General features: G+C 37.8%; 1 protein-coding gene across 2 annotated transcripts in view; it reads right to left on the minus strand.

The window, feature by feature from the left end:
- btbd11b (BTB (POZ) domain containing 11b) overlaps positions 1–15030 on the minus strand; it is a 67716-nt gene that overhangs the window by 3022 nt on the left and 49664 nt on the right. The window contains exons 3-16 of one of the 2 annotated variants that reach the window (XM_046864708.1): positions 11335–11539; positions 10128–10280; positions 9714–9879; positions 9054–9143; positions 7398–7499; positions 6863–6956; positions 6644–6779; positions 5845–6065; positions 4475–4653; positions 3426–3531; positions 2973–3075; positions 2727–2808; positions 2065–2133; positions 1872–1985 (exon numbers count right to left, since the gene is read on the minus strand). In XM_046864708.1, the coding sequence (XP_046720664.1) occupies positions 1872–1985; positions 2065–2133; positions 2727–2808; positions 2973–3075; positions 3426–3531; positions 4475–4653; positions 5845–6065; positions 6644–6779; positions 6863–6956; positions 7398–7499; positions 9054–9143; positions 9714–9879; positions 10128–10280; positions 11335–11539 (1820 nt within the window). The remainder of the gene's footprint in view (positions 1–1871; positions 1986–2064; positions 2134–2726; positions 2809–2972; positions 3076–3425; positions 3532–4474; positions 4654–5844; positions 6066–6643; positions 6780–6862; positions 6957–7397; positions 7500–9053; positions 9144–9713; positions 9880–10127; positions 10281–11334; positions 11540–15030) is intronic. The other variant, XM_046864709.1, reaches the window with a different exon arrangement.

The raw sequence follows: 15030 nt of genomic DNA on the forward strand, positions 1-15030 counted from the left end.
GAAACTCACACACATACACACACACTTACTCAACTGTGTGTTACTGAGCTGCTACAAATTTGAACTCAACACACTTATACTCATTTTACACATCCATGTCTTCAGCACCACCCATATCATATAATTATTTTATTATAACTAAATAACTGTTTACATGATGGTTTTTGCACATTCATTTGACTGCTGCTGTTGCTGTTTTGCACAACCTTTTGTTTACATTTTGTGTTTATTTGCACACTGTAGTGTATAATATACAGTAGATTTACTGGCGGTGCTATTTTGTGTATTTGTCTTGTGTTGTCTGTTTGCACTGTCTTTGTCTTGCATAGTTGCACCAGGTTGCACAAGATGCACTTTATGTGGCTAGGACTTACTTTAGTCCTTAGCCCTGTGCTCTTTTATGTAGCTCTAAGTTGTTTAATGTTGTTTTATGGAGCACCAAGGTTCGGAAGGAACGCTGTCTCATTTCACTGTGTTCTGCGTCAGCTATATATGGTTGAAATGACAATAAAGCTTCTTGACTGGACTTAACTTACATTATTTACAAAAGAGTGCTTTTATCGTATGAGAAGAACCACATTTGGATGTGATGGTCAATTTTCTTCATACTGCTGCCCATTTAATGTAAAGAAAAGCACATTTTCAGAAATGTGATCATTACAATTGGGACTATACTTAAAGAAGTATATTAGCAACAGTGGCGGGCGGTCAGGGCCAGTAAGGCCTTCACTGCTGTCCTAAACACTATCAGAAGCACTGACCTACAGTTACAACATAAAATCTAATATTTGTTACATGAAATTGTATTACTTTGTTCCCAACAGTTTATCATCTTAATTTCATAGCATTGCTACACTGTTTCCAGTACATGTATGTGGATGTTAGATTTTTTGTCCAATTCAAAGTCTGTCCTGCTGGCCATTCTACCATAGAGAATATTATCAATGATTTTGTTTCTTTAACCAATCAGATTTTATATTCGCCTCACAGTGCCAGCTAGCTGGCCCAGAATAGTGTCAGCATTTTTCTGTCCTCTGATTGGTTGGTCAGAGGGAAACTTTTACAGCCAAATTCGACTGGCAAAACACGTATGTAGCACACTGAACACATTAATACATCTGAGTTAGACTTTTTTGAGTTATACTTTTACTGTACGCCTACGGAGGAAGAAAAATTTATTTGGTCTCGGACATACTTAAAAATAAGTTTTCCAGAAAAGCTAGACATCATGAGGAGAGGTCGGCCAACCCTGAAGCTAGCTAGCTTGTCTCAGCAAGGAAAAGGGTTTGTTCTAGACTTCCAGACCAGTGAATACGAGCCTCTGGATTACAGCCTCTGAGGAGCGGTGGAAATTATAAGTATGCATCTCTGGTGAGTAGTTTGGATTTTATTTACATTTTTATGTTTTTGTCACGTTATTAGAAAAATATTGATTCTGTATTCACCATCCATATGTGAAATGCTTTTTTCTCTGTAATGCCACATGTTGTTATATTGGGTTTTTGTATAGTATTGTTGGTTTCTATAATTGCGACGTGATAGTGGTGGTATTAAGAGGTGGATTAAGTCAGGTAAGTCCCCACTAAAGGCCCATGTACCAAATACACGACCCGCCACTAAATAGCAATATGTTACTGTGACTTCTGCATTAGTTTATTTCAATGGTTCAACTTATCATATAAATTACATGCTGTTTTTATTTATTTTCCCCTTTTTTCATGTGCCTTAAAAAAATATGAATAAAAAGAAAAAGGTGGTTACCCACAAAAAGATTTTCATAAAACTACTGGACTTAATTTGCCAACTCTGAATATGGTTTAACCTGGCGACAAAAAGGCTGAAAGTTTGTTAAAAGATAACATTTTCCATACTTTAGCATGGTTGTAGATCTCTACACAGGTCTCGGTATTGATATTCTTGGAGCAGATAATCTCGCAGTGCCTCTGTAGTGCCTCCAGTTGGAAAAACTTAGCCGCAGACAAAAGCTGATGGACAAGAGTGTTGATTAAAACATGACGTCACGTGGATTTACAAGTGCAAAGAAGTGTGAAGAAAAGGACTTACATCCATAACCTCAGTGTTCCTGATGTGTAGTGTATCAGTTCCACCGTAGTACAGATACTGCATCACCAACTAAAAGCAAAGGCATAATTAATGTCACATAGCGATCCAGTGCATTGTGATTGTCTTTTGACTATTTACATGCATGCTGTGTATGTGCTTACTACTGCCAGATAATTCAATACTTCTATACCAGTGAGGGAAAAAAAGTGCAATACGTACTCAAAATTCTTGCATTTACTTTTAAAGCAGGGTTGTGTCTAAGTAAAATACGCAGTTTTATCTTTTTTTGTGTTTGTACATTAAGCTCTAAATCTGTATAACACATCTGTTTATATAAAAGTATTGGTGTCATAAATAACCAATGTACAGTTCAAATGTTCCTTTTCTTACGTTATTGCTACAGTGCTGCAAAGTTGGATAAAAAACACAAAAACAGTTTTAAAATTACATTATATTGTATATTTCTATCTAATGTAGTCATTTATATGCTAGATGTTCCCACATTCACATGCAGGCTTTAAGTTCTCTGCTCAGAAGGGAAAACATGTCCAAAATATTTCCCATATTAATCACACATATACTACAGATATGGTTAATAAAGGCTCAGTTCAACGATGTAATTTATATTTGTCAAAGCAAAAAAAGAAAGAAAAATAACAAACCTGGAATACGTTATATTTCACATTGCTAATTTCAATGCAGGTGTTCTCTGTTGCTGGTCTGTTTGCTAGTAGAGATTTATACCTTTATGGAAGACAAGCAGATGGAAATATATGTTGCATATAAACAATTTGATTTGACTTAACAGGAAATCACGACACGCATAATATAGACATAATGCATTTTCAAGCAGATGTTTGCATTAACTGCAGATTAAAGCTGACTTGCAGTGCAATGCATGGGCTCACCTGTTGGAGGCGGTAAAAAGCAGAACTTTATGAGCGTAGAACGGCTTTCCTTCCACCAGGAATGTCACATCTGACATCTCCTTATTGTTCAGAAAGTGCGGATCTAACACAGGCACAGACAGCTTGGATAAAACAGACAGGCTCATAGAAATAGCATGAGCATTAAAAAAAAAACAACATAAGCAGTGCTGAAAAGGTATTGTACACTAGATGGCAGAGGAGGCCTTATATGAGAGAGGGCTGTAATTTGAGAGCTGTGATGTCTCCAAACAAAAGAGAAGAAAAACATCATGAATGTGTTTGCTGTAGCTATACAAAAGAGACAGTGGCACCTTAAACCAATCATCTACAGAAAGCTCAGTAAAACCCCAATTTACAGTAAATGATTCACCTGGGAAAAAAATATGCTGTATGTCTACATATATATGTTCATAAAAATACGGTAACACCCACCAAGTCTTGAGGTCTGTTTTCTCTTGATCTCTGTGAGTTTAGGAACAGGGTACGGTCCGTAGCACTGAGTGAAGATCACCGCCAACTGCTGACTGATAACCTCGTTCTACAAAATAAATTAACATCATAAACAAACAAATAATGGCCACAAGTGCCCACATGCTTAACTGATGCCGCAACAGAAGTGCTGCAGGGGCGGGGATGCATGAACTTTGAGTAGAGACAAGGATGCAAATCAGAGGAGAGTTTAATGTTATTTTCATATGTGCTATGCCTCTTCTAGCTCTCCTTTGTACGGGTGGGTGGAAAACGGGTAGACTAAATCCCCAGCTGAATTACATGCTCTCCTTGGAGTCTGACTGATGAGTGCAACTTTGAGGAGCTCGTCATCATCTTGACAGTTCTTTCACCCTGCCTACACTGCTGCTTCTTTTGAAACTTCTTTATCTGTCTTTTTCCATGGCATCGCTATCCCTCTGTCTTTTGGTGAAATAAATGTTTTTTCAATACACCACAATAGTATATAATGAATGTACATTTGTATAAGAGCCGAGGTACAATCAATCATCAGTGCAGAAGTACATTTCCCATAGATCACCTCTGACAGATGCGTGCACACACACACACACACACACACACACACACACACACACACACACATTCACACTTAAACACACAACTGAGTGCACGCATGCGGTGAATGGCTGGTATGACAGCAGGTGATTTGTACAGGCAGTTAGGCTGATTGGACTGTCAAATTGAAGTGGAATCTATCTTTTCTTCTATGCTCACACAGAAAGAATACACTTTGAGCAGGTATGTGACTGAACCTCTCCACCAGAGTCAAAGCAAAGCCCACACAATTACATAACATATATCTGCTTCCAAGCAAATCTCCCCATTTTAAAGCGTTTAGCGGATCACAGGCTACATTACAGGCCCTATCAGCAAGTAATAAGAAATCTGTGGTAAAGTTGCAGAATGCTTTGTGTAGGCAGAGTAGGCTGAGTGGGATGTGTGTATGTGTGATGGTGCAGGTTGTTGCAGACCTTGCTGGCACGGAGGATCTGGAACATTAGAGGCAGACCGTGTGTGATGAGCTCCTCAGTGTACTCCTCCTCCTCGATGCAGCTGAACTCCTTCAGCAGACCCTGAATCAATGGCCGCCTATGCTGCACGAAACATGTGCGCAAAGATTCCAGCCAGGTGTGCAGCATCCATGGGACTCCTGACCCAAACATACACATATAATAAACAGTTTTAACATTGCACCAGATACTGAACAATGTCTTTGTGGTTTGTACCCTGTCTTGAAAATATTTTGTAGCACTTTGGATGAACAGGACTTTATCATGGTCAGGGTTACTTTTGTTTTAAAGCCTATATCAGCAGTTCTTGGGGAATGTGTCGAGATTCACACACTCATTCACACCTAAGGCAATTTAACACAATTCATGTTTTTGAGAAAAGGAAAGATACCCACACAGAAATGTCAGGAACATACAAACTGTTGCACAAGCCTGAGCTCATGATCAAACCAGCAGGTAGTAACATCATTCAATGTGCCAATTTTTTGTGAATTTATATTCAAAGCAAGACTAGGAATATAACTTCTAGATTTGTATTGTGTAATCACTTTTATATAGTGACAAGGTAAAATGTCACATTTTAAAACAGGTACAGGTAGATCTGCTTTGGGTCTTCAAAATTCTCTGCAGCATTAAAGATTTATCAAAGGCACCTTCTGTTTGTGAACAGTTCATGAGCAGTGCTGCAGTGCTAACAAATGCTTCCGTGACTCATCAGGGAGGATCTGCAGCCTTAGCAATGTGTTGACTGACTTTTTTTAACCAGCATGTTGCAAAACAATGTAACTGCTGTCATTGGATGTTTAATTCATGCTTACAAGGCTTTGCTTAATCACCAAGGTCCTTTCATTATTTGTCAAACTTTTAACTAGCAAGAAAACTTGACACTAGCTAGTAGGCAAAGCTGCTGATCTTGTGGGTAAGTAACAGTAGAAAAGCATAACAGTAGGTGAACATGTGTTGTAATATATTACACACCAAACAGGCATTGTATGTGAGCCTTCATGTAAAAATATAGTTAGCTTTGAAAAGAAAGTAAATAAATATAAATTCAAAAAATTAGATTTAGCTTAGATGCTACACTATCCTAACTGGTGTAGTGATCTCATGTGCAGCTCCCAAAATGTTGATTTAAAAAAAACAAACAAAAAATTGCTGGATTTATTTTATCTTTATACATTTTCACTTGTTTATTTCTACACACTGACATTTAAAAGTACCTTTCTCTATTTGTAGTGATGCTGTATGAATTGGCTCGTCATTCAAATTTGATATGGGGCCTGGAAAAATATAATGGAAAGAGCTTTCGGGCCTGAGATCCTAAAACTCACCTGCGCTACGTATGTCCAGTGTGATATCCACATGGCCATGCTCTGAGCTATGGTACATGGCCTCTCTCAGAGCTTTCATTTTGGCTTTGCCAATGCGCGCTGCTTCCATCTGCAACGAATTCCTCTCCCCTGCCTCTGTTCCTTCAGCCAGGATCTCCTCTAGGGACAATACATCCCCTTTTCCCTTCTCAGACTGGGACAGTAGATGACGGAACACATTCCTGAATCGGACATGCACAGGGAGATTTTGTTTATGTGTGCTTATTTTAGCTCTACAGTAACAGCTTCTGATTATTCTTATTATAACTTTATCTAATATTTTACAGAATTTAGCTCGCTTAGTTGATTGAACTTGGTGAGTTGTAGTACTTAAAATAATATTTAAAATAATCTCAGTTGCCATCCTCCTCTTTAAATATTTTTTAAGGGACTTTATCTTGATCATTTACACTTGCTTTGGATAGATGGTTGCTTCCCTTCCCTAAAATTGTATTATAAAAGAAGACAGTATATGCAGTATTCTAGATACAATATATACAATCTATATTTCGGTAGCAAATCTGCAGTGAATCAATACAGTTAAAAGCAGTGTAAAAATGACAGTTAGCAGTCAACTACTGTTTCTTTGTTTCTGTGGCATTCTAATTAGTTATTAGACTTTTTTTATTTATTTATTTTTGTTATTTCATTGGAATACACTTTTGTTCTCTAACTCTAATCCTGTCACAATGTTACTGAGTAGGAAATAGGAAATTACTTTGCAGTGTTGCTGTAATGTGATTAAGTGTATGTGCGTTACCTGTGTCCATGTGCTGCAGCCAGACTGAAGGAGTTCATTTCACTGTGTGGGGTTGTGGAGATGCCGTTACGGTACATGGTGCCCACCATTGGGTCAGCTCCTCTCTCCAACAGCAAACTAACCAGCTCAAAGTTTCCTGCACATACACAAGAAAGATCTGCATTCGCCTCTGATCACATGCCCTGTTTTTACTGACTGATGTTTACAGGGTTACATTACCTGCAGCAGCAGCTAACTGCAGAGGAGTTTCTGTATAGTTCTCCATCTCATCCTGCAAAGAGCCCTCCACATTTGCCCCATGGTCTAGCAGCAACTGGGAGAGTTAAAGAGGGAAATAAAAAGAGAAACAAGAGGTGAAATAGATAAAAAACCAAAGGCGACAGAGTTCAGACTTGACCACTTTTTTACAGCTTCCTGCAATGTGATCTAGACAGTAGAAAATAAACTGCTTATAAAACACATTTTCTGCTGAGTGAGACAGCACGGTGGGCAACGGCAGTCGAGTTTGTTTGGAGCTATGTGAAACACAGTGAAAATGGCTGATAATGAGAAACATGGTAAATGGGGTGTAGCACGGTCGCTAGGCAAAGACTCTGAGAAGAGCTTTTACACCCACACACAACTGACCAAAATGTCAAGAGAAAACACGAAAAAAGACCTAATGCATAATCCTACTAACAATGCAGGGAAAGTTGTGTGTCTTGAATGAGAGTGTGTATTCAGTGTGCTGTCGGGGCAGGTGGAGGACGTCTACCTGCAACACGGGAACATGTTGGTGAAGCACGGCGAAGGTGAGTGCCGTGGCTTGCCGAGTCTCAGGGTAGATTGAGGGGTGCTGGTGCACTGTGTTGGGCACCTGAAGGAGGTACAGTGGACAGTCAGGGCATAAAGACACGCACATGCACGCACGCACGCACGCACGCACGCACGCACGCACGCACGCACGCACACACACACACACACACACACACACACACACACACACACACACACACAAACAGATACACACATGCACACAAATAGGCAGCCAGGAAAATGCTGGCTTGGGAAAATCTCGTACACACGCTGCACTCAGCAAAAACTTGGCACATGGCTCCCAGAAGACGTTTGTCACATTCATCGTTGGATTTAGCTTTTGAGAGAAAAAGGTCAGAGAGAGAATACGTACTACCCCATTCTATTATTTCTTTGTCAATGCTACACTTGCTTAAAACCTCTCATATCTTACTCATGTCTAAGCTTAATGGCTCAGTATGTTGAGTAACAACGTGATCAGATTGCATAACCGTTTTGCAAAAACAGTTCCCAACAAATGTGACTTACAGCCTGACTCAAGTGTGAGTGGTTTCAGCCACAACTCCGAGACGTGAAATCACAGCTAAATCATTCTTTGCTTTGGAGACTCCTGCTAAACAGCTGGGTAATGTCTTAGTAGTAATAGTCTTAGTAATAGCTGCACTGATGACACCAAACAAAGTCAGACGAAATGGAAACAAACCTCTTGGGAAATCTCTGGTACTTTTAAAATTTGACACCATGAAACATTACACAGGAATACAAACAGTGGAACATATGAAAAACAATGAAAGCATGGGGTTTGATGGGGTCATGAAGAAGCAAGGAATAAAAAAGGATTTGCTTTTGTAGAAAAATAATCACTGGTGGAATTGTGCAAAGTTACCACCGTGAAGAAATTATTTTTCTATGACAGCATGTCCTGGAGTGTTTTATTCCTCTTATACCACAGCAATATGCCAATTATTATTAATTTTGTTATTATTGAGCATCACTTCTTAACAGTATATAGTTATGTTAAATATTGTAGAATGCCTGTTAGACATTAGTCATAAAATTTATTTATTTATTTTTTACATTAAGACTACTAAGCTACTATTTATTTCTCTCCATATATAAATGTTAAATTACAGAAAGTTTCACCATATCAACGATTAATTCTATGAATTTGGTAATTTGGTTTTTACTAGGCTTAGTTAATATAAATCATCTACCAAGTCTTCATGAATTGCCTATTAGTATAAAAACAATACCATCAGAACAAACACAATAATATAAATCTGTAATATGCCTTTTAGGGCAGAACTACTGCCAGGGCCATCTTGCTGGACAATTATCTTTTCTTGAGTAAACTGAAGGGGATAGCTCAGTGGTTAATATGTTGGCCTTCTGCTCGAAAGGTTGTGTGTTCAAATCCCAGTACTATTAAATGTTCACTGTTTGGTCCTTGAGAAAATGCTTTTAACATTCAACTGTATAGTTGTACACTGTAAATTGCTCTGGATAAAGATATCTGCTAAATGTTGTAAATGTAAAATGAATCAGTACCTCTTAGCAAGTCAGGTTTAAAAATGTGCTGTGGTATAAGGCCACTTTCAATTTTATAATCACTGACCTCACTGTTGATATCAGCTCCTGCATCCAACAGCATCTGAACCATGGCCTCATCACCACGAGTGCATGCATACATCAGTGGAGTCATACCCTAAATAGCATGCATGGACACACAGGAGACAAAATAACTAAAAAATGTCTTAAATATAATAAAGTAACACCAGTTGCTTTTAGTATTGTAGACACTGAATAGTTACTGACTAAAGAAGTTGGTTTGAAAGTCTGTGTATACAGAGAGAGACTAGAAGGGATTCAGCCTAATCCAGTACAAGAGCCCATGGAAAATCTGACGCCATTCCTGGTTCTGTAAAAAAGTGGGGAAGGGCCTTCATTTCCCTTTTAGAGTTCAGCGGTGCAGCCAAGCTTGTGGGATGATGGAGAGAGTGGTGATGTGTGGCTGTATGCTGACACCCACTGAGACGATTAACCATAAAACACTGTGAGAACCAGAGTGGGACAACTGTGCTGATGTAATGAGAGACTCTTAGTTGAGTTGAGTTCTTCATAGGGCAAATGTAGATGAGATTTATTATGTCTGTATCAAAGACACTGCTATTGTGCTGGGTGTTGGTTTAAAAGGAAAACATTTATTTAGTACAGAACATTTTTTGAATATGGACGAACGCTATGACGTTTATACAGTATGTTTGTTGTGTGTCACCTGTTCACTCTTGCTGTTAATGCCTTCAGGTCCAAGCAGATTGATGGCCTGCTTTACCAGGTCTGTCCGACCACAGTTGAGCATGCGGAACCCCAGGTCCTGCAGAAACTTAGCCTCAGTGGATGCAGCATCCAACTTCCGTGACATGCAAAAACAATCATCTGTCCTACAGAAACAAATATGAAAACCAGGAATGACTTTGCTGACTAAATACATTGACAGCCGATACCAAGTTCTGAAAACAAGCATTGTTTTGAATAATGTCCCACTGAGTTATGTCTCAGTCTCACTGCATCCATGCATTGTAAAATATATGAACACATTGAAGTGTACAGTTACAAGACAATCTTCAATAGCCCTAAATAAATAGCTAGGAAAACAAATATAGTGTATGATTTTGAAACAGCCTTTTACTTTAGCTGCCGAGGTTCACAGTCCACTCCTGGCAGCATGAGCCGGGCCGCCTGCCGAACATCATCACTGTCCACCGAGAAGCTTCGGCGGTGCTCGGCATGAGCTACAGCCACTCGGATCCACTCCATAAGGGGAGGCAGTACCATAAATGGCCTGCAGGGAGAGACAACAAGCATAATCTCAATTATTTACTTTACATCGCCTCACTCCAGCTGTTACTGCTCCAGCATCTGCAGCTGTTATAACTACGTTGAATAAAATATTCTGATATTTAATTATGAGTGTTAATATAGCAATTGCTGTGTCTAAATAATACAAATGTAAAAGATTTACAATTACAGTTAGATTTCTTTGAAGAAACCCCTTACATTTTAGATACATTACTTTAATTAGTTTTGCCTGTTCCTAATTATTTCCATAAAACCAAATATTATTCTATATCCAAAATAAATACAAACACAAATATAGATACAAATATGGCAGTACTATTTGTTTTTTGGGTTTTTTTTCATATAAAGAAAAGAAAGCTAGGATAGTGTCACAGGCTATCTTGTTAAAACTTGAGGTATATGTGGACACTGGGGTTTAAAAAAAAGGGGGTGAAAAGATTTCCACACAAGTGACCAATCAAATATGAAACTTGCACACAAAGAACCTGATTCATTAACATGAAAATACAGCACTAATTTAGGATTTTTTAATAAATGCCCATGGGTCAGGGGTCACAGTATTTTAGATACTGCTGTTATTATGAACTTGGTTGATGAAGCTGAGAAAAAGCTCTTCTAGATTAGATCACAAACAACAAAAATAGCTCATTAAAGAATCCTATAACAATTTGTTGTACATATCTAATCTTAACTTATTGATCTTTTGATTATTTGAACATATTGAGCATCATGCTTGTTTTTATGCTATAAGCAAAATAATTAGAAAGCTCACTGCTATAGATCCAGTAATAGTTGTTGCATCCCCTGCACTTGTCAGAATAGTAGAAGTATATGTAGATTTAGTAGTTTTAAAGAAGAAACAAAAAAGCACACTGACGTATATGTGAAATAGACCAGTATCTTTGCAGATGTGGAGTCAATAAGTAATGGACCCAGCACTTTAGGCACTTTGTTTTCTGTCTCGTGTATAAGCTACTACAGGCACTTAAACTGCTACAGTTTACATATAACAGAAAAACCCTGGCCTGTGATCTTACCTTTCTGAATGAAGAGTGATTTTGGAGGGTTCAACATTGGGGTTCTCCCACTCCATCTGAGGGCAGTGCATGAAATAACAGAGAGTATAGAGAGCCTCAGGTTCCCAGTGGAGCAGATTGTTCTTCTGGTGCACAGGAGTGCTGTTAGTATGGTTCTTGATACTCAGGGGCTGAAGGTGATGCATAGCTCTGGACACCAGGTCACCTGTTAGCAGTAGGAAGGACATGAAGTTATGCTTATTTGTAGAGGGTCATATGACAATTTGACAAATTGAGACTGCAATTTGGCCCTCTAGCAGGCATCCAAAAACATCTGCATTTTCACGTCCTTTGATTGGATGGTCAGACAGTGCACTAGTCAGAGCTCACAAGCTGCACAAACTCAAATATATTTGTGTGGATTAAATAGCTGTTTTATTTTTTCATTCCACAATGGCTGACAGAGAAGGAAAAATAATTTTGCTCACAGATATACTAATAGCTATTTACAAGACAGACTTTTCACGAAAAGCTGGACATTTTGAGAAAAGGTCGACCAAAACTATTTAAAACAGTTGTTAAGCTTTTTTCATAAACCATTTCTATGTTTGCATTTTCTGCCCCATAGAATATGCACAAAAACATTCAGAAGCCCAGAAATAAAGGTAATGCACTAATAAATGCACAAAAAATGCAAGGAAAACTTTAGCATTTTATAAGGTTAATATTAATGCTTCTACTAGAGATGATCTATGCAGTGCAGCTGTGGCTTTGATTGCTATTCATTCTCACTGCATGACATATCTGTCTGTCTCTGTTATACTGCATTTCTCTACTGTATAATATTGATAGTTTCTATAGCGGTGTCATCATAATGATGGTATTAAGAGATGGACTGAATCAGGAAAGACACCACTTTAGGCCTAGGTGTAAAATTGACAGCTCGACACTGGATCACATTTTTTATTTTATTTTTTTTGGGCTGTCCTGTTTTCATGTATGGAACTGAAGCCATTTGTCATCTCCACCTGTTGAGCAATACTCTCCTGTTGTTTTTATCCTTTGTTCATATTATTTCTCCATATTTCTCTAAAGACAAAACAGCATGGAAGAAGATAAGCAAAAATAAGCAATCAAATGCAATCCTTCAGCCTGAATTCGGTATTTAATGACCAAATATTTGGTATCACTTTCAGTCTTTTTCTTTTATCTCTCAAATATTAAATTTGTATGGGAACATATGAATCCATGGATCATAGCACTCAGCACTGTATCCATTCAGAAGAATACAACAGCACTTTATACTGCATAAAGCAAAGAATAAATAGTGCCATGCTGAGAGACCTAGTGAGCAAATGCCTCTATAATTTACACAACAGGCAAAATGCCGTCACATCCAGTCTCTATTTCACATATTTCTTTGTTTCAATAGATTAACATCCACATAGCCAGTGTGTGACAGACCCAACAGGCCTAGTCATTTAGAAAAAAAACAAAAAACAAAGGGTTGTTTAACTGACAGTTGTGTTTTTCACACAGCCAAGGCTATAGGATTTAATAAAGAATGCAGTAAAGAGAGAACAGTAAAAGCCAGATGTATAAAGGTTTTGCGTGCATACCATGTGAATTAACTGACAGCAGAGAGCAAAGAGATGCCAATTATCTAGCAATTATAGGATTACATGGAGATGAGATCCTCTTGTTTCAACTTAGAAAAAAATAACTCACATATTAAATGATTTTCACAGAAAGAGACCAGACATTTACACCTGCAGGCATGTAAGTGCTAGACTATAATTGCAACACTAACATACAGTAGCTACAGACACACACAGACACCAAACAAGCAGAGCACAAGGTATATATGATGACAAGTGGCTTGAAAATGAGAAAATGAGACTGAAATCGGCTCTCAGAGGGCAGTTCCATGACCAGTACTCTCATATCTTATTCATGATAGCCTGTGATATTTCCTGTGAGTCTGTGGGCCAGTAGGAGCTGACTGAGAGTGATATCCACTCCAGATTAACCAACAGGAAGAAACTCTGAACCATCTAAAGGCACTTCTCTCCTCTTCTGCTTTCCAGCTCGGTTTAAAGGCAATGAAGGTGACCTTAAGGACTGAAAGCACAAAGTGGGAATACAGTAGCAACTAAATAACAAAACAGGATTACATTTGGAAAACTGAACAGCTCATCCTTCTCCTCTAAAGCATAAATAAAGAATGAGCATCTTGATGAAGGCCAGGTGCAAGGCCTGTCCTGCTCTACACTGTCACAGAAGTATGCGACAGCCTTCTTTTTAATCAGATCAATATCTACTTAGCAAATGTCCCAACAAGTATTTTCCTCTGTTGTACATTAGACTACATAGAATTGATTTGAGTTCTTGAGCTGAACTTTCTATTTAAAAATATTTCATGTGGAACTACTTAATGTATTTTTAAACAGATATGTTGGCATTAACTTACTGAATTGTAACTTTAGATTTAGAGGTGCCCAAACATTCTTCTATAACGTTCCAAAAATCAAACTTGATTAAGAGCCGTGGGCAAAAAATAAATGTTGCATTATACCAAACATTATATTAAAATTAAAGCTGCAATGGTTCCTCTCAATTAAGGCTTAAAAAAGCCTCTTGACTTAACTTGACATAAAAATACAAAAATAAATAGATAGAAAACATGACTCTGTAATCTGCTTAATGATTTATTTTCAAAGTTCTATTGGTTTGTTGAGTGTTTTTGCCCTTTTTTCCATCTTCTTATTTATGACATGATGGGCCACATCAAAGGTCACTAAGAGCCCATTTTGGCCCATGACCCAAGTTTGGGCATATCTGCTTTAGATTTAATATGTCTTGCATTTCACGAAACAATCAACAAAGCAAAATAATAAATATCTAAAGCTGTAACCACAAAAAACAAAAAGCATTTTAGTTTCTTGCAGGAAAAGTGCACACACAATGCTAATGTACAGAATTAAGCACTGGGTACTGGCAACAAAGCCAGTAACTCCTTCAGGCATGCTGGGTAATGATGGGTAAAGACTGAAGAAAAATGGTCATTATCAAACGTAAGTGAGTAAAAGGAAATGATATCTCTAAAGAAAACAGAGGAAAGAACAAAGTGGAAACATGGTAACACTTATTGAGGACCATCCAGCCATGGTGTTTTCACTAGCAACTCTCACCAACTCCAAACTAAAGCATGCACAAAGTTTCTAAAAGTTAAGCCTACTCACTTTTAATCAAGCATCTGGCTCAGTTCTTTGGAATGATGAAGCTCAAACCACAATAAAAAACTACACTTAATCTCACTGCCTAACTTTAATAACACAAGCATGAGAAAGAAAATTACATCAATGTATAGACATGCATTCAAAGAATAAGCAATGAAGTGGATTTGTTCAAATTAAAAAAATCATCTAGATGGCTTCTAAATACAGATGTAGGTATGCATGTCTCGGGTACTAAACTGATACAGATATTGTGGCATTTTGTTATATCCTTACCTTGTACAATTACTGCATAATATATAAAGGTTAGTTTATTCTCTTCATTTACAATGAATAGATTTACTAATGCTACATCTAAAAAAAATCTGTGCTCTTTAATTGCTGGGGTTATATTTTGTGTATGTTTTAAATCAGTTATATTTTTGTTCATAGACATGAAAGAAGGAAAAATCTCAAAATGTAAGCAAACATTGCAAGTAGT

The sequence above is a fragment of the Silurus meridionalis genome, chromosome 13, assembly GCF_014805685.1.
Source record: "Silurus meridionalis isolate SWU-2019-XX chromosome 13, ASM1480568v1, whole genome shotgun sequence".
NCBI lineage: Eukaryota > Metazoa > Chordata > Actinopteri > Siluriformes > Siluridae > Silurus > Silurus meridionalis.